This window comes from Solea solea, chromosome 3 (genome assembly GCF_958295425.1).
Source record: "Solea solea chromosome 3, fSolSol10.1, whole genome shotgun sequence".
Lineage (NCBI taxonomy): Eukaryota > Metazoa > Chordata > Actinopteri > Pleuronectiformes > Soleidae > Solea > Solea solea.
Genome location: NC_081136.1, coordinates 2,263,615 through 2,286,966, shown reverse-complemented (window position 1 = coordinate 2,286,966; position 23,352 = coordinate 2,263,615). Strand labels below are relative to the sequence as shown.

Genomic DNA, 23,352 nt, shown 5'->3' with positions numbered 1-23,352 from the left:
ACACACTCACAAAGGACAGCAGAAATTATTCTTGTTAAGGCAACAATTTCCATAAAACACCAAATATAAGTATGTTAAAGCTGCCATCAGCGATTTACTCGAGTTAAAATCTGTGAAACGGACCTGAATAGAAACATAGAACCTTTTTTAAAAGGGAGAGATTTGCATAAAAATAAATAGATTAACTGAATCTCAATATTTGCACAAAAGTATTCATGTTTTTTCCCAATTTTTGGTGGGATATTTTAGTTAAAATTGAAGTTAATTGTATCTAAAAGTCACTCAAAAGACGGTAACTTGTCTCTTCTTGTTGTCTTTGTTATGTATTTGTATGCTGCTGGTTCTAAACCGGGACGCAAGATTGAGATTAAAACATGTCTATGTCAACATAACAGGACAAATATCTGAATCCTTCATGTTGTAATCAGATTATTTCTCTCTCAGTCCGACCATATTCGGAGTAAATAATTTCCTCTTAATCTGTTTCAAGAAGATAAGTTTCATCAAAAAAACAAAAAACAATGAACATTATGCGATAAAAAGACCCATTTCACTCCGTTAGTGTATCATATATTAATCCCTTTAATAACAAGCTTTTGTATGTCTCTGTAGAAAAACTCAGATTTCTTGCTGTATAGAAAAAACCCACAGGAAGTATTCACACGCAGCATAAAGTCAGAAAAATATAATATAACGTCAAATATGTAAATAATCCATATCAAAATCCCACAAATATAAACTATATGAGGAAAAGTCAGACTTGACCTCACTTTGGTGCAATAAATCATAAACAGATCCCAAATCCATACACACACATCACAAATATACATATACGCGTATTTATACAGTATGTACAATATATGTGTTGCATTTGTCACAGCGTAATCCGACTTCTAATCCACGTTAATGTACATGTCCATCACTTTAAAGGTCCAGTGTGTAAGAGTCAGTAACGTGTAGAGGCTCAGGGAACTACGGTGGCCTTCACAGACCAGAAAGGACGTCGTTGCTGATGAGGTTACCACGGATACAGATGTTTTCATGTGGGCGGAGCTGTCCTTCATTATCTCAGTTAGCTTCGGAAGATAACGGACTAGTTACTGACGGACGACTCGCACGTACACGTTACGTTAATGCGAGACGTGGGCGGGCCAGGTGCTACATGCTAGCAGAGCAGCAACAGGCTCTGTTTGGGCGGAGTTAGTGTTTGAGCTAAACGTGACCTGATTAGCTAGCACCTATTTGCGTAAAATTGGATGTTTTCAGAGTCAGTTTACGTATCGGGTTCCTGTGGGTGGAGCTGTCCTTCATTATCTCAGTTAGCTTCCACTTCATAACAAGAAACACACTCTGATGGTGCCACAAGATGGCGGGCTAGCTACAGAAGACTCGATGCTAATGCTCGATGTGGGCGGTCCTGGTGCTACATGCTGTATGCTAGCAGAGCAGTGTTTTCCACGGCTAACGACATAGCTAGTGTTGTTAAAGTGATAGTGATGTATCGTCCGCCATTTTGTAAGACAAGAAATTACGTTAAAGCTCAGTTTGGGCGGAGTTAGTGTTAGCGCTTTAGCATCAAAAGTTTTGATTGGCTGCGTGAAAACGTTTCTTAACGTCTGATTTGACGCGATGCGAGCAAAGCATCCTCACAGTTACACACCGGACCTTTAACTCTTCCGTCCGTCATCCAGAGGCTCCTCCCCCCCCTCCTCGTTACTGCCCCGCTGACCCCGTCGTGTCGTCGCTCTCGGCTCCTTGAGGAGAACCCGGCGCGGATTCTCCGTCTCTGTCCGCCCTCTTCTTCCCCTTCAGCAGTGCACTCTCCGGGTGAAGCGAGTGGAGGTGGAGGAGCAGCTCGTCCTGCGTCGCCGCCGTGTGGCCGCACTCCTCGCACACGTACAGCTTGTTGCGCCGCTCCTTGTACGCGTACTTCAGGGTGACGCTGTGGATCTTCTTCATGTGCGACTCCAGCGAGCAGCGCTGCGTGAAGGCCTTGTCGCACAGCGTGCACTTGTACGGACGAACTCCTGCGAGAGAGAAAAAAAAAAAATCACACTCTTTATTTTAGAATCAAAAATAAACAAAAACAAAAAAACAAAGCAGTTTTGTAAGAACGCGGAGGCGCTGGTCTGTTACCTGTGTGCGTGCGGACGTGTCTCTTGAGGTCAAAGGTGTCGTTGAAGCCTTTGTTGCAGAAGGTGCACATGTGTCGCTTGGTCTCGTTGTGACACTTGATGTGTCGGTTCAACATCCGCTGGTGCTGGAACTTCTTCGGACAAATCTGCGCGGGAAAAAACGACGACGACGACACAGTCAGCGACAGATTATCACCAAACGTGTGACAAGAAGCGCCACATGGGGCCTTTAAGTTGCGCTCTGTGCACATTCTATAAAGAACATTCTGGATTTAAAGCCTTTTGACAAACCTGACACTCAAAGAACCCCGACTTCCCCGTCGACGAACTTTGACCCACTGATCTGGTTGCCATGGGAGCTGCCTCTACTGGTGCGGGACTCGTAGACACGGCGACCGGCATCGCGGCGGCGTGAGTGGTTGAAGATGGCGGCGTGGGAATGGGAGGAAGGGAGAGAGGGGAGGGTAACACACCCGTTGTTACCTGTGGTGATGAGAGAGAAGGATACAAGCTAAGCATCGTAAAGCAGCGTGGAGAAAGTCGGGAGTGAACACACGCACACCGATCGATTCCTCCTCACCTTGATTTTGGATCGCACGTATGTGGATCCGCCCTGTGCCCGCCTCCTGACCACTGACCTCTCCCCCACCGGGCTCTGCGGTCGGCCCAGCACCGTGCTCGACGGCAGCTCGGCGTGAGTCTGCGCGTCGCACACGGAGTGTTTGGTGAGGCAGAGCGGAGTCGTCTCCGCGGGGCTCGCTTCAGCCTCCATCAGGAGAGACGGAGGGAAGATGGACACTGGAGAGAGAGAGAGAGAGAGAGAGAGAGAGAGAGAGAGAGATGTTTTCTCATTGTTCAAGTATTTTTTTACAGTGTCTAAATCAAATAACGCGGTTGATTTTCTTCACTTCACAGGTGATTGGATGGTAAAGACGTGCAAAGCTGCAGTCGGTGTCTGAGTGAGTACAACACGATGTCTTTAAGAACACGTTCACGTCTTTATCTCACTGTGAGACAGTGAGAAAACCAGTAATTTTAACATCACAGCACACAGGAGTTGTTGATCCACTGCCGCTTCCATCACTAAGTTCAAATATCTTATTTTGTCACTTCGGCATTTGAAATCCTTTGTTATGATTTAAGTCAGTGACACAAAGTGACCACACGAGGCAGCAGTAGACCAGCAGCTCCTGTGTCCCCGCCAGCTAAAATCACTGATTTTCTCTATGGGGTTTGGTGTGGGAGAGTGAGTGGTTTTACAACATTGAGTTTCCTGTTGGAAAAGTCTGTGTAACAGTGAGATAAAGACACACAGCACAGGTTTGTCTATATCCATATTTTTTGAGCTTTTGGTCCCAAAAAAAAGTCACCAGGTTAAATTTTAGTAAATTAAAACAGGCATTTCTCATGTTTTATACGTGAAACGACCCAACAACAAATTAAATGTATAATTCTGCACGGGAATCGATCAAAGATTAATATGATTAAACAGCAATTTATCGTCATTTCCAAAGTCCCCGCACTTGTATGAACGTCACAACAATAACCAACAAACAAACAAAAAAAACCAGTAAATAAAAGTGAGACTGAGACGCAGAATAATAACCAGGATACTTTTCACACCGAGCTTCAACCTGCAGCTACTTCATATTTACACAATTACACAAACACGCAGAGGTAAATGTGTTTGTATGTGTGGGTGTGCACATGTTTGGCTTATTGTGTTGAGCACACACACACACACACACACGCACACATGCCTTTTGTGGAGGTGGATTGTTTAAGGAAGGTACAGAGCTGGTGCTGCAAGACTGTCTGGCTGAACAAGTCTGTAATGGTCGTGTGTGTGTGTGTGTGTGTGTGTGTGTGTGTTAAGGTTATTGAGGAGCACACTTTTACCACACACTAAAAAAGAGAGATGTCAGAGCCGTAGCTTTAAGAAAACGCTCAACCTCTGATTTGCATGTGTGTGTGTGGGTGTGTAGGTGTGTAGGTGTGGTCCAGAGGTGAACTCGGCCGATCAGTCGACTCTTGTCTGAGATTGAACTCAAAGGTAAAAGCAGCGCCTGTCGTGTCGTAAACGAGCAAAGTTAACGGTTCATAGCGGCCATTTTTGTTAATCTGAGCTTAAGAACACCTTCACTTTTATTAAACGTGAATTCATGGCGGTCAGAATATGAACGAGTTAATTCAAAGACGAGGAGGAGGAGACTCGTTGACTGATGCTGCACATTTAATCTTATCTGGTGCTGTTTGTTCACCACTGAATGAGGTGTGTGTGTTTAAAGTGTGTGTGTGTGTGTGTGTTTAAGTGTGTTTTAAAGGGCAAATGCCAACATTTCTGCCTGAACAGAGACAAAACAAGTATCTCACTGATAAAAACTCCCTATATATCTATATATACAGTATGTAAATATATATGTTCTTTCTTTCCCTTTAAAAGTCATTCAGCCGAGAGAACGAGTCAACAATTACCTTATCAAACAATGTGTGTGTGTGTGTTTGCTAAGGGTGTCTGCAGCAGCAGCAGCAGCAGCAGCAGCCTGTGTCTGAAAGGTCCGTTAGATTTCCTTCCATCCAATAAACATTAACCTCTCACACACACACACACACACACAGTAGATATCATGTCACGTTTAATCCTTAAACTGTCGGCGATGACAGGACACCAGGAAGGTTCTTGTTTGTGCAGTTTAAACAAACAGGATGTAAGAAGTTTGGCGTTAGCTCAGTGAGTTAACACGTTAACGAGCTCCTGCAAGTGAATGAGGAAAAAAGTCTGGTTAAAAAAAATCGGCTTTTCGGCAAAGGTCGCCTGGAGCTAGCATTAGCAGCGCCATTTAGCCGAAGCCGAACTGTGGTGACGTGGGGTTTTTCTACGCGACACAAACAAACAAACAAAGTGACTTGTAAAGCAGTTTGTTTTGGGTGTAACTGAATCATTAGAATCATTAGAATCATTAGTTATATTTACAAAGGTTTGTTCACAGAATCGTTCAGGACTGAAATACCACTGAACGTGCTCGTGATCGCCGGCTTTCAGCAGCGCTGTCTCTAAATCCACCAGACTCCTCTGTTCAATATGGACATTTTAAAATAATTTCCTTTGCTAAATGTCTAAAAGAGATTAGCGTTGATGTTTTCAGGGATTTTTAAGTCTTTTTAACTTTAATCTACAGTTCAGCGTTGTTCACTTTGATTCTTGTGTCGGACGTCGTGCTCATGACTCTTCAGTGATGACACTCTTTAACCAATCAGAGAGATTTGGAATTAGAAGTAGATTTTGGGAATATAAGTAGACTTTGGAATTATAAATAGATTTTGGGAACTTAAAGTAGATTTTGGAATTATAAGGAGATTTTGAAACTATAAGTAGATTTAGGAATTATAACTAGATTTGGGAACTTTAAGTAGATTTTGGAGTTATAAGGACATTTTGGAACTATAAGTAGATTTTGGAACTATAAGTAGATTTAGGAATTATAACTAGATTTGGGAACTTTAAGTAGATTTTGGAGTTATGGACATTTTGGAACTTTAGGTAGATTTTGGAATTATAAGTAGATTTTGGAACTTAAAGTATATTTTGGAACTATAAGTAGATTTAGGAATTATAAGTATATTTTGGAACTATAAGTAGATTTGGGAACTTTAAGTATATTTTGGAATTATAAGTAGATTTTGGGAACTTAAAGTAGATTTTGGAATTATAAGGAGATTTTGTAACTTTAAGTAGATTTAGGAATGATAGATTTGGGAACTTTAAGTAGATTTTGGAATTATAAGTAGATTTTGGAACTTTAATTTTGTGGTCTTTTTACCTGATCTACAGTCGGACATTGTCGGCTTTGATTCTTGTGTCAGACGTCGCGCTCATGACTCTTCAGTGACGACACACACATGCAAAACTTTTTTTTAAATCCACTGATTCAGTTACACAGAAAAACAACTGTTTTTCCACGAGTCACTAGTTTGTGTGTTTGTGTCGCGTAGAAAAAAAACACATCACAACAGTGATTACTCCGCCCACTCTGAGGAGGAGCTGCGAAAAGGATACAACCACCTGAGTCCGGTGGAGTTAGAACTGTATAGTGTTGAAGAGTGTACACAAGTAGGCGGAGTCAGCAAGACAGCAATGGCAGACAATAACATGAGAAAGTTGTGAGAATTATGGACGTTAAATGTTGTCATAATTTTTTTATGATATCAAAATGTGATGTGAAGTTTAAAAAAATTTTAAAAAAATTAAAAAGTGTATCAGAAATTACAGACCTGATCTTTAATCCTCCACTAATCCCAATGATTTTAAAACTAAATTGACCAAACCTGAACTTCCCTCACTTCTGTCCTAGATATAAATAACTGATCTAACCTTAGCACAGATTATTAATCTCTGTTTATGAATCCTGGTTTCGGTTCTGTTTGACTGCATTTGAAATATTAATGAAGACAGAAAGAAAGAAACAAAGTAACAAAGTAACACCCATTTTCCCGAGAGCAATTATCATACCTGTGTGTGTGTGTGTGTGTGTGTGTGTGGTCAGGCAGGTACATCAAGTAACGGCACATACCAGAAGCCAGAGCTGAGACCGTTGCTGGGTTTGGTTTTAACTCTTGCGTAATTTGCCACGGTGTTAGTGTTTGTTTTTTTTTGTTTTTTGTTTATGTACATGTTTTTGTTTTTGTTTCACGATTTTGTTGCTTTAAAAAACTGCTCCCGTGCGTGCGCGCGTTGTGATTTAGGCCCGAGATCAGCCGCGTGCTCATGAAATGATGATAAAAAAAAAGTTGTCACAGAGTTTAAAGTGTTTCTGATGTTTAAAAAAAAAAAATAACGACTCAGTTCAGTTCCCCGAAAATCAGTGTTTTCCTGTTGAGGATGTAAAAAAGTCAATGATTAAAAGTTAACGGTGATGAGATGAAGAGAGCGAGAGAGGGGGGGAGGGGAGGTAGAGAGAGGCACACACAGAGAGAGAGAGGTTTAGGGTGTAGTCCGTTACTTGTTATCTGATACTGACGTGGTCTTACAATAAAACCTGCGCCAGTGGCAACAAAAGGTTTTGTTCTTCAGTGACAAGGAGGAGGATTCTCTCAACATGTCAACATTTAAATACAAACAGACACACACACACACACACACACAGGAGACTTTTAATTTGACAGTCCATGCATGTCAGGTCCTGCCAACCTCCCCCCCCCCATAAAAAACCAGAAAAGTGGGACTAAAAATATGACGAAATAATGTATTTATTTATCTTTTTTGTTTAAAAATGTTTAAAAAAACAATAAAAAATCACTGAAATTACTAAATTAGTGCTCAAATTAGTTTATTGATAATAAAAATAAATACAAATGTGTCTGTTTGTTTGTTTCCTTTAAAGCGAAGCAGCTTTAAACTGAACTTATGAGTTTATTGATCATGCTGAGCTGATCGATCGATGACCTATTATATTTTCATGTGTTCAGTCAATACGGAAGAACAGCGGAGGTTGAAGGTCGACCATTGGGAATGAACGGGCCCGTCATGTTTCACAGGCCGCGGCAGGTGTGGGAATTAAAGTAGGAAACATTCAGGAAATATTCACAAAGTTTCGTTCGAAACTTCGTTTTGGTTCAATTTTTAAAAAAGGAGAAAAAAAGTGAAACTCGTGAGGCTTGTTTTCATTTTACGCAACAACAACAACAAAAAATGAAAACTGAGGAGATCATTGAGATGAAATGACGAATAATGAGACTCAGGAAACACACACACACACACACACTCAGCGGCGTGCGGCCCGCTCTCTTTCCCGTTATTCGGTGTCCTCGCGGGCCCCGTTACAATCCTCTCACTGACCCTCCAGCGAAACCGCCACGTCCAGAGGGGAGCGCGTGCGTAAAAATCAGCCAAATTACGCACAAACGCGCGTTTTAAATCTGTCACTTGTGACGGTGTTTGTGGTTGTTTTTGACTCCCTGTGTGTGTTTGTGTGTGTGTGTGTGTGTGATCAGACTCACCTGGGATGTAAACGTCCCCGCGTTCATGATCCGGGAGTTCGCTCCAGTTCCGCTTCCCCGGGGAAACATTCGCCTTCTTCACCAGAAAGGCCCGCGGCATGTTTCACCCACGGCACGAAACTACACGAAACCACACGACACGGTACGACACGACAGCCGGACCGGAGTTGAAGAAGAAGAAGTAGAAGAAGAAGGAGCTGCTGCTCCAGGAGGACTAACGTTGGAAAAGTAACGTAACCTGAACCGGTTCTTCTTCTCCGTGTCCCGCGCCTCTTTATCTCCCTCTCACACACCTTTACTTCTCTTTTTCTTCCCCAGGAATGAAGACAGAGGAGAAGCGGAGACACACACACACACACACACGGACAGGTGAGAGCTCAGGTGAGAAGAACACACTCAGGTACAGAGCGAAGATCCGCAGCTACTGCTGCTGCTGCTGCTGCTGCCGCGAATAACGGGAGGGAGAGAAACCCCGGCGCACACACACACACACAGAGCGAGAGAGGTGGGTCAGAAAGCCGCACAGGTACTCATTTAAAAGCAGGAAACACTCAGCAGCGCGCATGCGCGTCAGAAATAACGGTGACAACAAGCTGGAGGGAGAATGGGTTAGGCCTGTGTGTGTGTGTATATACCTGCTGAACCGGTTTACCCCACCTCTCTCTCTGTCTCTCTGTCTCTCTCAGTCTCTCTGTCCTCTCTCTATCTCCTTCTTCTCTATTCTGGTTTAAAGTGAGGGGGAATGAAAATGACACACACACACACACAGGTTTGTGCAGCTATTCTTCTCAGGACTCTACATTTACTTTCATTCATTTGATCAGAAAAAAAATAACTTAACCAGATACTCAGAACTAATGAGGTTCTGCCTCATTAGGACCAGGTTTTGGTCTCCATGAGGACTTTACTGGTCACACACACACATGTGTGATGATGACGATTGTAAACCAACACAGTCACAAGATAATACTGCAAATAAAATGAAATCTTTACAAGAGTAAAAATCGTTATCATGGAAACACTCGAGGCGCTGATCGGTGATTTTATCTCGCAGGGACACAGGAGCTGCCGTGTCACCTCTGGTGCTAGTTGCTAATGTTAGCATCCATGTCCAATAACTTACACTATCGTTCAGCATTATTTTTTCATGCCATATTAGCATGTTAGCATACAACTCACTTACTTTGCAGCCTGAGACGCCTCAGTGAAAACAAAATGGTTGCCAAAAGAGAAAGAAAAACTGATTTTAGCCACTTGGCTAAACACTCAGCTCATAAAATCTACATCAGTTTAAGTCTACGATATCTTAAGAACATGTTCACGTCTTTGTCTCACTGTTAGACAGACTTTTCCAACAGGAAACTGAAGTTTGTAAAGCACTCACTCTTCCACACCAAACCCCATAGAGAAAATCAGCGATTTTAACATCACAGCACACAGGAGTTGTTGATCCACTGCTGCCTCCGTCACTAACTTCAAATGTCTTATTTTGTCACTTCAGCATTTGAAATAGTAAATTTAGACACTCCTCAGTGACACAAAGTGACCACACGAGGCAGAAGTAGACCAGCAGCCCCTGTGTCCCCGCAAGCTAAAATCACTGATTTTCTCTATGGGGTTTGGTGTGGGAGAAATGAGTGCTTTACAAACTTCAGTTTCCCGTTGGGAAAAAGTCGGTGTAACAGCGAGATACTCCGTTTCCCATAATGCTTTGCACTGTTATCTTTCATATCACAGAACAGTACAGTGGGCCTGTAGGTATGAAAATGTAAATGAGTCACTGGGGACGCCTGGTTCCCTGCTGTGAGTGTTTACAGCCCCCTCCTGCTCCTGCACTCTTCTCTGTAATTACACCACAACACACACACACACACACACACCTGAAAGAAGGAGACAGAGACCATCCTATTTTCTTTGCCCACATGCATGTTCGTGTCATCCAGGAGGGGGCGTGGCTACAGAATAGGCAAATCAAGGGACTGCCTGAGGCCTGAACTGACAAGAACAGCAACTGAAACTTGTTAAAAAAAAAATCCTTTAAATACAGGAGACTACAGAGAAAACGACGCTTCATTCACATCCAAACCAAAGATCTGTTTTTCGTTTACATGATGACGGTCTGAACAGAAGACGCAAAAGTGGCGTCGCGTCTTCACTTTTTATTCCACGTTTAGACGAGCGTTTTCGGGAGGAAATCTGCGTGCATACGGTGACGCAAAAGTGTGTGGAATTCGATTGGGTATGCATGCCAGGCGGCTAGGTGGCGCTGTGATACACTATCACACAACACCGCCATGTATGAGCGCATGTGCAGAATCTTCCTTTCTCTGCGAAAAGCAAAACATGGCAACCGCCAATAAACTACGGCGGAGTGTATTCAAGTTTTCCACTCTGGAGGGTGGTTTCAGATTTTTGCGTTTTTAAGCCACAAAAATGCTGTCACTGTCTAAACGAAAGGCACTTCCGATAAAATATTTTGTCGTTTTTACCGGCAAGCGTCCTCGTGTGAACGGGTCCTCAGACTAAAGTTTTCTAACTAAAACAAAGACAATAGTGTTTTCAAACTCATGCAGGTGTAATTGTTGTAGAAATATTTGTTTTTTTGATGAAAATGGAGTAGTGTGGATGTAGCCTGACTTGTCAAAGGGCTACATCCACACTACTACAATTTTCAAGACCAGAAAACAAGATTGAAAACAGTTTCCTCTGTCATTGTTTTCAAAGATCTCCTTTACTGCTCATCCAGACTACAGTTTTCTAACTAAAACGAAGACAATAGTGTTTTCAAACTCATGCAGGTGTAATTGTTGTAGAACTAAAATTGTTTTGATGAAAATGGAGTAGTGTGGATGTAGCCTGACTTGTCACAGTGCTACATCCACACTACTACAATTTTCAAGACCAGAAAACAAGATTGAAAACAGTTTCCTCTGTCATTGTTTTCAAAGATCTCCGTTACTGCTCATCCAGACTACAGTTTTCTAACTAAAACGAAGACAAACTCATGCAGGTGAAATTGTTGTAGAACTAAAAAGATTTTGATGAAAATGGAGCAATGTGGATGTAGCCTGACTTTTCACAGTGCTACAATCCACACTACTACAATTTTCAAGACCAGAAAACAAGTTTGAAAACACTGTTTCCTCTGTCATTGTTTTCAAAGATCTCCATTACTGCTCATCCAGACTACAGTTTTCTAACTAAAACGAAGACAATAGTGTTTTCAAACTCATGCAGGTGTAATTGTTGTAGAACTATTTTTTTTATGAAAATGGAGTAATGTGGATTTAGCCTGACTTTTCACAGTGCTACAATCCACACTACTACAATTTTCAAGACCAGATAACAAGTTTGAATCAGAATCAGAATACTTTATTAATCCCGGGGGGATTGGTTTTTTTTTGTTTTGAAAACACCTCTGTCATTGTTTTCAAAGATCTCTGTTTCTGCTCATCCAGACTAGAGTTTTTTCAAAGATCTCTGTTTCTGCTCATCCAGACTAGAGTTTTCAAGCTTATCATGCAGGTGTAACCATAGTAGAACTAATTCAGTTTTTAATGAAAATGGAATAGTGTGGATGTAAATTGGATACAGGATGTAACCAGTATCCAATTTCAGACAGAAAATTCTCATATCTGCAATAAAGCAACGGGAAGTGAATGCTGCTGGTGCAGCAGTAATGGATGAAACAGTGAATGAATGAAGGAGTGATTGGTATGTGATCAGGGCTGTTGGAGCAGTTGGGGCAGATTAGCTTCTGTCTAACTGTCATAGTTTCCGACGTGTAAACTCTGTGTTCACACTGACTGTGTTTTCTCTCTGATGATTTACAGGAAATGTGTCCCATCACAAAGGACAGTTACTCAGAACCAAGTACGTATCAGTGTACGTCTGAACAAACTAACCAAAAATCACAACACTTTCAATCACACTGTTTGTTATGATGTCCCAGCTCCTTAGGGGTAGAAGGGAAGCCACATAAATACCCAAGATGTCGTATGGTTAAATAAAAGAATTTATTTAGCCACTCATTTTTATTTTTATTAAATGTTAAAGCTTTATTTAACTTTGAAATATTTCACAGTTTCATAAACATTTTTATTAAGATATTTTTAATAAACTTTATTATTAACTTATTTATAAACTTGATTTTTTACTTTAACCTTCGAGCTTGCTAGTTAGATAGATAGATGCTAGTTAGCTTGCTAGTTAGATAGATATATGCTAGTTAGCTTGCTAGTTAGATATATAGAGATGTTAGTTAGCTTGCTAGTTAGATATATAGATGTTAGTTAGCTTGCTAGTTAGATATATAGATGTTAGCTTGCTAGATGGATGCTAGTTAGCTTGCTAGAGAGATAGATAGATAGATGCTTGCTAGATAGATAGATGTGCATTTTTGCAGCTGTAAATGAATCAAATATTAGAATGTGACAAAATAAACCAACCAACAATTCTACTTCTTTTCTCCCCAGTTTTAATCCTATTAACATGTTAGCTAAATTGTTAGTTCTTTGTTTTTCTTTCTTTCACTTCTGTCTCTGTGTTAAAAATGTCACTATTTAACCACCGTGTTTATTCCTAATACACTTTGGAAAGAGTCACATGGCTGCAGAGTTTGGTTTTACAGCTGCATGTTACACCAGTTGAACCTGATGGACAGCTTCACCTCCTCCTCTTCATCTTCCTCTACACGACTGTTATTCCTTTGTCTCTCTCTCTCCTCCCTCTGTGTTTCCATATTTAAAGTGTCTCACAGATCCAGGTGATGATACACGCTCAGGTGTCCTGTTACCTGAAGTGAAAACGAGAGTGGATCATTTCATCTGCATCTGCTTAACATGAGCAGGAAACACAAACAGTGGATTTTACTCTGGAAGTTTGCTTTTATTTAGATCGTATCAGCAGTGAGACGCAGGAAATGCTCTCACTGTTGTTTCCAGTGATTAAACCACACTGAAAAACAAATACAAATTTTACTCACATAGCACCTTTCAAACTTGGGAAAAGGACGTATAAAACCAGAAACAACAACATTCTTATGAAATTAAATCATGTTTGAAACAAGACAGCATGTACTATTTATACTTTTTGTAAATATAAATGCACCCGATTAACCTGAAATGCAGCACTTCATAGTTTGATTTACTTGAAGCTCTTACTTACTTCTAGCTCTTATTTGTACCCAAATGTTTAAATGCACTTATTGTAAGTCACTTTGGATAAAAGCGTCTGCTAAATGACATGTAATGTAATGTAAAAATGCCATTTTTCATTGTTAGTCACTAAAACAAAATTCAATAAAATAATATAATAATGCAATGGGAACTGCTCAAGAACATGTTCATGTCTTTATCTCACTTTTCCAACAGGAAACTGAACTTTGTAAACCACTCACTCTCCCACACCAAACCCCATAGAGAAAATCAGTGATTTTAGCTCGCAGGGACACAGGAGCTGCTGGTTTACTGCTGCCTCGTGTGGTCACTTTGTGTCACTGAGGTAAATCCAAATGTAGGATTTTAAATGCCGAAGTGACAAAATAAGACATTTGAACTTAGTGTTGGAGGCAGCAGTGGATCAAAAACCCCTGGTGTGCTGTGACGTTAAAATCACTGATTTTCTCTATGGACTTTGGTGAAGGAAAGTGAGTGGTTTACAATCTTTAGTTTTTCTGTTGGAAAAGTCTGTTTTACAGTGAGATAGAGACGTGAACATGTTCTTAAGATGTCATAGACTTAAACTCACGTAGATTATATTCGCTGAGCCTTTTGTTAACTGGCTAAAATGACTTAATTTTGTTAAAATGTCTTTTTCTCTTGTCAGACTGAGGAAAAACAGGATTTTTCCTCTGCACTCCCTTTAAAACCTAAACTTACCTAAACGGTTACCATGGAGCTTCAGAGTTTTGAATCTCATTTGGTAAGAGAGGACTGTTGTTTTATTTACTGGCTGCTTTTGCTTCTGTCAATGTTGTGTCTTTTGTTGTCAGTCGGTTTGAGACTTTGTTTTCTCAGTACTGGGTGGGAGCTCTCGTCAGGTGGCATACCTGTGTGTGTGTGTGTGTGTGTGTGTGTGTGTGTGTGTGTGTGTGTGTGTGTGTGTGTGTGTGTGTGTGTGTGTGTGTGTGTTCTGAATGTGACTGATGGACTCCAGCTGTATGTAGAGAAAATGTCAGAGCGACTGTCTGACTCCACGACAAGAATTCCAGGAGTCAGAACCTGTTTTTCAGTTGTGTAACAATAACACGGCTCCTCTCAAGACTTGACACTTACAGGTGAGTCACTCTGAAGCTTTTTACGACCACTAGGGGGCAGCAGAATCCACCGTGATCCAAACACAAGTCACTTGTGCTGATGTTTGTTCCTAATCTTTAGCTATTTTCACATCCTTCAGTTACAAAATGTCATTGTGTGTCTACCTTCTTACCTATCTTCCTCCTTACCTACCAATCTTCCTCCTTACCTATCTACTTAAATAGAATAAAAATACAAATTAAATAGGATTACAATGTCTAAATCTGAAGATGATTTCTTGTTTTAATTAAAAATACATGGAAACATGAATGGGATTATAAAAGATTTTCAGTCTTATTAAAATCTTTTCTATTGAATTATTTTCCCCCGATAAATTTGCAGAATCTGGAGCTTTTTTTATTTTCTGCTTCCACACTCCAGACCAGCTGGTGGCGGTAGAGAGCAGTAAGAAAATGAACAGTGAAGCGGGAGAAGAAGTGGTGTATAAGTCAGGGGACCAGAGAACAGAATTGCCCAGTCAAACTGGAGTCCTAACGAAATCCGCCACAGCGCAACTCGGCTAACGCTTTCGTTGACTTCATCCTCTTCAGTCCGACCGGAGCCGACAAGAACCGGCTCAGACCAGCAGCACCCGCCGCCGCTAGTGCCGTGTCGCCGTTACCCCGTCTGCGGTGAACCGTTACAGTCCGCCATGATGTCGCAAGCGAGGAAGAGGAGCCTTTTTGCGGCGGATGACGACGAGCCCATGCCCGCGCCGAAAGTGCACGCCCGCGGGGACGAGGCTCACAGACACGTCGCTGCTCTGGTTCTGGCGAGAGGAGGAAGCAAAGGCATCACCCTGAAGAACATCAAGAAGTTAGCGGGTCTGCCGCTGCTGGGCTGGGTCCTGAGAGCGGCAGTGGACTGCAACATGTTCCACAGGTACGTCATCATCGTCATCATTATCATTTACCTCATCATTAACATAATGGGCAGCAGCAGGACCGGCCCAAGCATTTATGCGGCCCGAAGCTGAACTTGATTGTGGGCGTTGTGGTAGTTATAAAATAAACCAGTTTAAGGCTCTAACCTTCCGATTAATCATTCGAATCTTCATCTTCAGTTTTATGAAAGAAAGTCAGTTTGAGTGTTTTTATTTCAATAATTCAAACCAGTTTGTGTGATTTTTTTTTTCAGCTTCTTAAGTGTGACTATTTTATAGTTTCAGTGCTTAAATGTGAATATTTTATAGTGTTTGTGATTATTCAGCTTCTTAAATGTGACTATTTTATAGTTTCAGTGCTTAAATGTGAATATTTGATAGTGTTTGTGATTTTAAAGCTTCTTAAATGTGACTATTTTATAGCTTCAGTGCTGAAATGTGAATATTTTATAGTGTTTGTGATTTTTCAGCTTCTTAAATGTGAATATTTTATAGTTTCAGTGCTTAAATGTGAATATTTTATAGTTTCAGTGATTCTTCAGCTTCTTAAATGTGAATATTTTCTGCTTTTCTTTGCTCCATATAAAAACAAAAATCTTTAAAACTCAATCATTTTGTGTTTGTGGAAAGAAATAATGAATAATATGGGCAGCCTGTGGCCAATGCTCCCCGGGCGCTACTAGTGTGGCAGCCCACTGCTCCTAATTCTAGGATGGGTCAAATGCAGAGGAATACTTTCCCTAAGGGGATTAATAAAATGTAATTCTTCATATTGTTCAACATTCTCTGGACTCAATCGGGGGAAAAATAATCAACAGGTTAATCAATTGTGACAATAATTCGCGACTCTTCATTTACTCCATAAAGTAGAACTAGTTCATGTCTGCAAATACAGTTCCTTTGAATCCTCATCAAATCGCCATATTTTGTGTATTCTGAGGAAAAATGATGTAAAAACTGTGTTGTTTTTTTTAACAGTGTGTGGGTGTCGACGGACCACGACGAGATCGAGAAGGTCGCGAGAGCGTTCGGAGCTCAGGTTCATCGCAGGAGTGCCGAAGTTTCCCGAGACACTACGTCATCGCTGGAGACCATTCAGGAGTTTGTCAGACTTCACTCAGGTGTGTGTGTGTGTGTGTGTGTGTGTGTGTGTGTGTGTGTGTGAGTAAATAGATCGTGGCATACATCGTCTTTGTCAATGAGAGGGAAGTCCGGGTTCCAACCGTGCATCTTTACATATCACATAGCAACAAATCCTACACTTCACCCGGTAAGGTCTGGTCAAGACCTCGTGTGGCAGCGTGGGTTCCGGCACAGTCCCTTTGTTCTTATAAACCAGGGTGAACCGGTTTGATCGCACCGGGTTTCATACTTCTGTCTCTGAGTACTCAAACCTGTCTGTGCTCATATCTGGGCATTAAACCTAGATCATCTCTTTCTTCTGTGGATCATCTCTCTCTGTCCTTTTTGTAGTTTTACTGTAAGAGTTCCACAATGATTGTTCTTGTCCGGATTGTCTACAAACCATTTCTCCATATACGAGCCGGGGTCGGAGCCTCCTCCTCCTCCTTCTCCTTCTTGAGCTTTCTTCTCCAGCTCCTCCACGAGCGTCTGCAGCCTTGTCGATCAGATCAAAAAAACACTCTCGAGTACCGACACCGCGTCGACCTTGGCGTTACGTCTCACGGTTCAACTGAGTGTGTGTGTGATTGTTCTGTTCAACTGTCAAATATCTAACTGTCACGCACTCACACGCTTCACTGTGTGCCAACACCGACGTGGGTGGAGCTAAACCCGATGTCGACGTGTACTCGCGGTACCAACACTTGTGGATTTTTGGGGGAGCGTTTTTTTTTATTATTATTTTTTTTCATGCCAATTAAATTTTTTTTATCTTTTATTAATCTGATGTTTGCAGGGCTTTCAAACACAATTTATAGGCTGAGATAAATACATATATAATGGTCTGTCGGGTGCACTGAGAGAGAGCAAGGGCGTGGAACATGCATTCCATAGCTTCTTAAAGCCTCGCCCATAATTATCTGGTTTTAATTCTTCTCAACCCACAATTGTGAGTGTACAGCTTGTTGGGGGAATCGGAGCGGAGCCTTGTTGATTTATGGTATCTCAGTTTACAGAGGAACTACAGAGCACGTAAACGAACGCATGAGCGGCAACGGCGAGGATGATCCGGTCGTGGAAAACGCCCTTCAAATAAACGTTAACTTTGTCAACAGTGCCATCATATCATGTGTACTCACGCTTCCCGCACTCGCGCTCTAATTATTTTCACACGTCCAAAGTCTCCACAACGAGCTTCAAACAAACTCAAAATAAAAATATCAAAACTACAAATAAATATTTTATTTGAGTGTGCGGTCGCTTAAATATCGACAGTAAATCGAACATCGTTGAAAATCAACGCCACGATCTTTACCTTCTCATAGTATGTGAAATTACCTGTTGAGCAGGAAGCCTTTGTTTCTCATCAGTAATTATCTTTTTCTTTTTTTGTTCTTCCATTGTCAGGAACCGGTTTCCTTTGCAGATGTTGATTCAGGTCTCTGTTCATCGACGCAATAAACGTGATCTGTCGTTCTCAAAGACGTTAAAAATATCCCGTGTTCGACGATCTGTCGATTTTCCACCATTCGGTATCTTTATTTCACCGCTGATCGATGATGGTTCTCACACTCACTTTTGTTTTGTTTCCTCCCGCAGAGGTCGACGTGATCTGCAACATCCAGGCCACGTCGCCATGTCTGCATCCGTACCACCTGCAGGGGGCGCTGGAGATGATCACGCTGCAGGGCTTTGACTCCGTCTTCTCCGTGGTCCGGAGGCACCACTTCCGCTGGCAGGAAGTGAAGGAAGGAAGTGAGTCGGCGCACGCGGGCTTCTCTACGTCGCAAGATCATTTTGTCACATGTTGTCGTCTTGTGTGGCGTCGCAACAACCAGTCATTCTGAGAATCTCAACGCCGATTGGCGCAATTTTGTTGCGTCTGTGCATTGACTTCGTACGTAAATTTGAGACCAATTCCTAGCTGCCACGTCCCCAAGACAAAAAAAACCAAAACGTTTACGACCAATGAACGACTTAAATTGTCATCGTAAGAACATCGCACAAAAACAACAACTGCCTTTGTAACCGCTAAGCCCCGCCTTCTTCTAGAAAACAAAGTCACCAAGCCGCTCAATCTGGACCCAGCGAATCGCCCGCGGCGTCAGGACTGGGACGGAGAGCTGTGCGAGAACGGCTCTTTCTACTTAACCACCAGAGACCTGGTCTTGAATAAGAACATCCTGCAGGTACCGTCAGGATCCTCTCACCTGTCCACGTTGGTCTGTTTTTTTCATTCTGCTGTTTGTGAATCTTTCTTCCCGTCTCCGCTTGTTTTTCCTCTTCTTCAGGGCGGCGTGACCGGCTACTACGAGATGAAGCCGGAGTTCAGCGTGGACATTGACGTGGACATCGACTGGCCCGTGGCAGAACAGAGAGTTCTCAGGTGAGAGACACTTTGGATGACCTGCAGAGAATATCTTACATTACTTGTCATCATTTGTAGCTTTACATTTTTAATTTTTCCACGGTGTCTGCACAGGTATGGTTACCATGGTAAGGTGGTTCGCCTCATGTTCTGCAACATCTCGGGCTGTTTAACAGATGGAAGGGTCTTGATGTCGGGAAGTGGAGAAGACATGGTGGCCATTAACACCAAAGACACCGTCGGCATCCAGATGCTACAGAGCGAGGAAGTAGAGGTACCTTTTTTTTATATATATATAAATTTCTTCTTATTTTTGACCCTCGCACACTAATCTCTACCTTGTTCCACAAGGTGGTGCTGGTGACGTCCAGCGTGGATCTCTTGAACAGCGCGCTGGTTGACAAACTGGCCAAGAGGGCGGGCTGCGAAGTCACGAAGGTGGGCGAGGAACCGATGAAGGATCTGAAGCTGGTCCTTGAGCGTAAGAAGCTGAAGTGGAACCAAGTGGCCTTCATGGGTAAGAAGCAGATTAAAATCTCAATCCCCTTTTCTCACATCCATGTCAAGCCTTGTAAAGATTACCGATAAATCAGTTGAAGGTGGGTTTTTTTCTGTGAGAGGAGGTGAGATTCATGGGGTCATCTGGTTGAAATGACAAATGCTATGTCGTCTGCATAGCATGAGAGTCAATGTGACTGGATAATCTGGCCAAGGGGCAAAAAAGAAGGGAACCCAGCATAGAGCCTTGTGGCACTCCCCGAGGTGATACTTCACTTTTTTACACGTATCGCTGATTTCCTTCCACTTTTTTCTTCTTCTTCTTCTCTCAGGTAACGACAAAGTGGACGTCAACTGTCTGAACCTGGCGGGTTTGAGCGCCGTGCCCAGCGACGCCCCGATCGCGGCCACTGACGCCGCAAAGTACACGTGTCGCAACGTCGGGGGAAGCGGCGCCGTCAGGGAGTTTGGCGAATACATTCTGCTCCAAAGAGAAAAGGCAAAAATGAAGCAGGACAGAATCGACACGAGCAGCAAATGAAAGTCTGAGTTTGAGCAGCTTATGCCCAATGACAAAAAAAAAATGCAAATATGCACGAGAAATAGCAGATAATGATTTACAATCGAACCGTAGTCGTAGTAGTACATAATTGGTTCTTGGGGGGGGGGGGGGGAATGGAAGTTTGTATTTTTATGGGTGCTATCTGTGTCAAATGTTACGTTTTATTGGAGGCGGAGCTTCAACGGCCTTGTTATTTTGAACCAAAGCTAGATTTGCCGGTCTTTCTCTTTAGCCTCATGCTATGGTCAAGCTGTAGACCGCCACATGACTCGACTCGTTTTACGTCGCCTCGTTGGTTTGTTTATGTCGCCAGGGCTGGTTTCTACGGTGGCCCTGAAGACTTGACGCGAGTGCAACAGCTTATAAAAATTGTGGTACTTCATACTACTTGTGCATGTAGTACAAGTAGTATGAAGACGAACGATACGGAAACAAGATGAACCACTGACACCGACAGTTAACTTTAAACGTACCGTAAAGGAGGATACTGTAAATCTGTGTTTTGACGTTTTCTGTCCAGAGAACGCTAACGCATCGCAATGAAAGCACGTGAAATAGTCGAGATATTTCAGTCGGCGTCCGATATGAAGTGAACTTCACTGAAGTGAATCGGTTGTTATGTCTTCTCTTTTTGGTTTGAGCTTTTTACTCGTTGAGTAAAAACGTTCTCAACTGTTTCATTGTCCTGGAGGGCAAAGGCGACTCGGGGAAAACATTCGTTGGAGTACACCGCGCGTCCTTCTGTTATTGTTGATTCTTGACTGTTGACTGTTGCATGATGGGATTGCGTGAAGGTCAAGTACCTGGAGCTCTGTTACCGGTCTTTGTGCTTCCTGTTCGCCCTCTTTGAAAAAGAAAATGTACATAGAAATATGCTGCAGCGTAAATTAACACTACGCTCGTTCAAAAATAGGCTAAATAACTTAGCATAGCACAGAATTCAGCTGTGTAATTTACAGAGTAGGACTGCTACGCTGCTACCAAAGCTGCTGTTAACATTAGCGTAGCTTGTTTTTGGTTCAGGGTTCTTGTAACGTTCTTCTTTTTTTTTTTTTTATCATTAGGTTGGAAAATCAAGAACGAATAAAACAATTATGTTAGCTAAGCTGCTGTTAGCATTAGCTTAGCTTGATTTCAGGTCAGAATTCTTCTAGTGTTCACTGTTACAAAGTTTTTGGTTTTAATTCATCAAGTTGAACATGAAGAACATAAGTGTCAAAAACAAAACAATTTGGTTAGCTAAGCTGCTGTTAGCATTAGCTTAGCTTGATTTCAGGTCAGAATTCTTCTAGTGTTCACTGTTACAAAGTTTTTGGTTTTAATTAATTCATCAAGTTGAACATGAAGAACATGTGTCAAAAACAAAACAATTTGGTTAGCTAAGCTGCTGTTAGCATTAGCTTAGCTTGATTTCAGGTCAGAATTCTTCTAGTGTTCACTGTTACAAAGTTTTTGGTTTTAATTACGTAATTCATCAAGTTGAACATGAAGAACATGTGTCAAAAACAAAGCAATTATGTTAGCTAAGCTGCTGTCAGCATTAGCTTTGCTTGTTTTCAGGTCAGGATTCTTTTAGCATTCACTGTTACAAAGTTTTGTTTTTAATTCATTTGTTAAAGTTGGCAATAATAAAGAACACATAAGTGTTGAAAACAATTAAGTTGGCTAAACTTCGGTTAGCATTAGCTTGTTTTTAGGTCAGGAATGATTATGAGTGTGTGTGTGTGTTTTTTTTGTTTTTGTTACTGTCCACCGTTTATCCATAAAACAATTTGTTTGTTTTTACTGTTTGTTTCCTGTGAATTAATGTGACTTAAAGGTTTGATAAGGACGTTTTTAAGGACTGAGAGGAATATTGTGGTGAAATAAAAAATAATTAGTCTTCTGTGTTGAATGAGGAAAATATTTAAATGTTTCAGTTGATTCTGTTTTACTCTTTATATTTAATGATGTGATTTTTTTTTTTGTCTTTCTGTGTGCATCATTTTCACTAAAGTCAGAGTGCATTTAAAGCCTGTGTGGTTTTTAATATGATGAATATCCCACACACACCAAGGATAATTTTTGGAAGAAGCATTTTGTCGTCATCCAGTGTTCAGACAACTCCGGTTGATAAAAACAGAAGTGTTGGTTCGCAGAATACACAGATTTTTGCTGCTAATGTCAGGGAAGATATTTGAGGAAAGTTGTGCTAAGAAGAAAATACGTACATTTATCGGTTGCTTCTTCAGCTGATATGTCAGAACGAACATCTGGGTGGATTGAACCTTTCAAACATCAACTATGAAGACAAATTACTGACTCATGCAGCTGGTTGCACAAGCCCCTCCCCCTTCCAAACACCTGTTTCTGTCAAAAACTGTTTCATCGCCGTCATAAATTTTAGAGCCTCACGGCTTTGTCATACTTTAGCGTAGAGACGTGGTTGAGACTTTAAACAGGTCACAGGACTTTGGGCTTTTCTCACCTAAGTCCAAGTTTTTATATCTATTACAGTTTTTAAACAATCACAGTTTGAGTTTTGTACTTTTTTTGGACGAGTGTGTATTGCGAGTCCAGTCCATGAAAATAATCACAAAAATCTCTTCAACAAACTCTTCCCCTGCCCACAATTTCCAAGCTACACGGATCATTTTTGACATAAAAACATACCATAATATACCTACTATAGGTGTCACATAACTATTTGACGCCTGTCAATGTGACACATTGAACGTCACTCACAGTAGCAGATAATTATGGATGATGATAAGTTGGCAGATTTTTTTCTTCATTGCCGTAATCACTCGAGCTACTTTTGCACGCACACACCAACAGAATTTACTCCTGTCCTTATTTCACACGGTAGAGAACATGCCGTCCCTGATTAGGTGCCTTGAACTGGTGTGACCTTCCAGCTACGAGCCCACTTCCTGTTCTCTTATCCACGGGCTCTCCCGTGTAATTAAATTAGATTCTGAAAAACCTGATTCAAATCAGGTTTTTCAGCTCCCATCGATTCCCATGTTAAAACTTTTAAAACTGTCATTTCTCTGTCAATTCACACCAGTTTGAATTTAAAATTTAAACGTGGGAGCTCCCAAAAGCCTCCCGACGCTCACAAACCAAACATTTAAACTGTGTCGCCAACCGTCAACCAAAATACAACTTTAAAACACGCCGATTTCTCTGTTTTTCACCAGTTTTGGACAGTTAGAAACAGGTGTTTGGAAGGGGGAGGGGCTTTTCATTTTCAAACTTGTTTTTGTTACGTTCATCAATTCATCTACTGCTCTATCCTCCACATGAGGGTCACGGTGGCTGGCAGAGGGTGAAAGGCGGGGTCACAGGTCACCCTCTTGTTACATTCTTATCCTTCAGATTTGAAAATAAACGGAAACACAGTTCAAATTTTTAAAAGCAGACTTCAGGTTCAAATGCAGCGATTCACTCGCGCTCATTTTTTCAGGTTGTGATTATCACAGTTTCTTTACATGATTAAGCCTATTTTT

General features: G+C 41.6%; 2 protein-coding genes across 2 annotated transcripts; one reads left to right on the top strand and one right to left on the bottom strand.

Moving 5' to 3' along the window:
• Positions 1 to 1,010: 1,010 nt before the first annotated feature.
• ovol1a (ovo-like zinc finger 1a) lies at positions 1,011 to 8,640 on the bottom strand. Its single transcript, XM_058624479.1, has 5 exons — positions 8,133 to 8,640; positions 2,716 to 2,933; positions 2,427 to 2,618; positions 2,137 to 2,281; positions 1,011 to 2,027 (listed from the first exon to the last, which is right to left on the bottom strand). Exons 1-5 carry the CDS (start codon positions 8,230 to 8,232, stop codon positions 1,714 to 1,716), a joined length of 969 nt encoding a protein of 322 aa, XP_058480462.1. The 5' UTR covers positions 8,233 to 8,640; the 3' UTR covers positions 1,011 to 1,713.
• Positions 8,641 to 14,721: 6,081 nt separating this feature from the next.
• On the top strand, positions 14,722 to 21,766 carry cmasa (cytidine monophosphate N-acetylneuraminic acid synthetase a). Its single transcript, XM_058625471.1, has 8 exons — positions 14,722 to 15,310; positions 16,290 to 16,432; positions 18,033 to 18,188; positions 18,486 to 18,622; positions 18,725 to 18,819; positions 18,916 to 19,075; positions 19,153 to 19,318; positions 19,632 to 21,766. The coding sequence occupies exons 1-8, from the start codon at positions 15,081 to 15,083 to the stop codon at positions 19,838 to 19,840; spliced, it is 1,296 nt and encodes a 431-aa protein (XP_058481454.1). The 5' UTR covers positions 14,722 to 15,080; the 3' UTR covers positions 19,841 to 21,766.
• Positions 21,767 to 23,352: the final 1,586 nt, after the last annotated feature.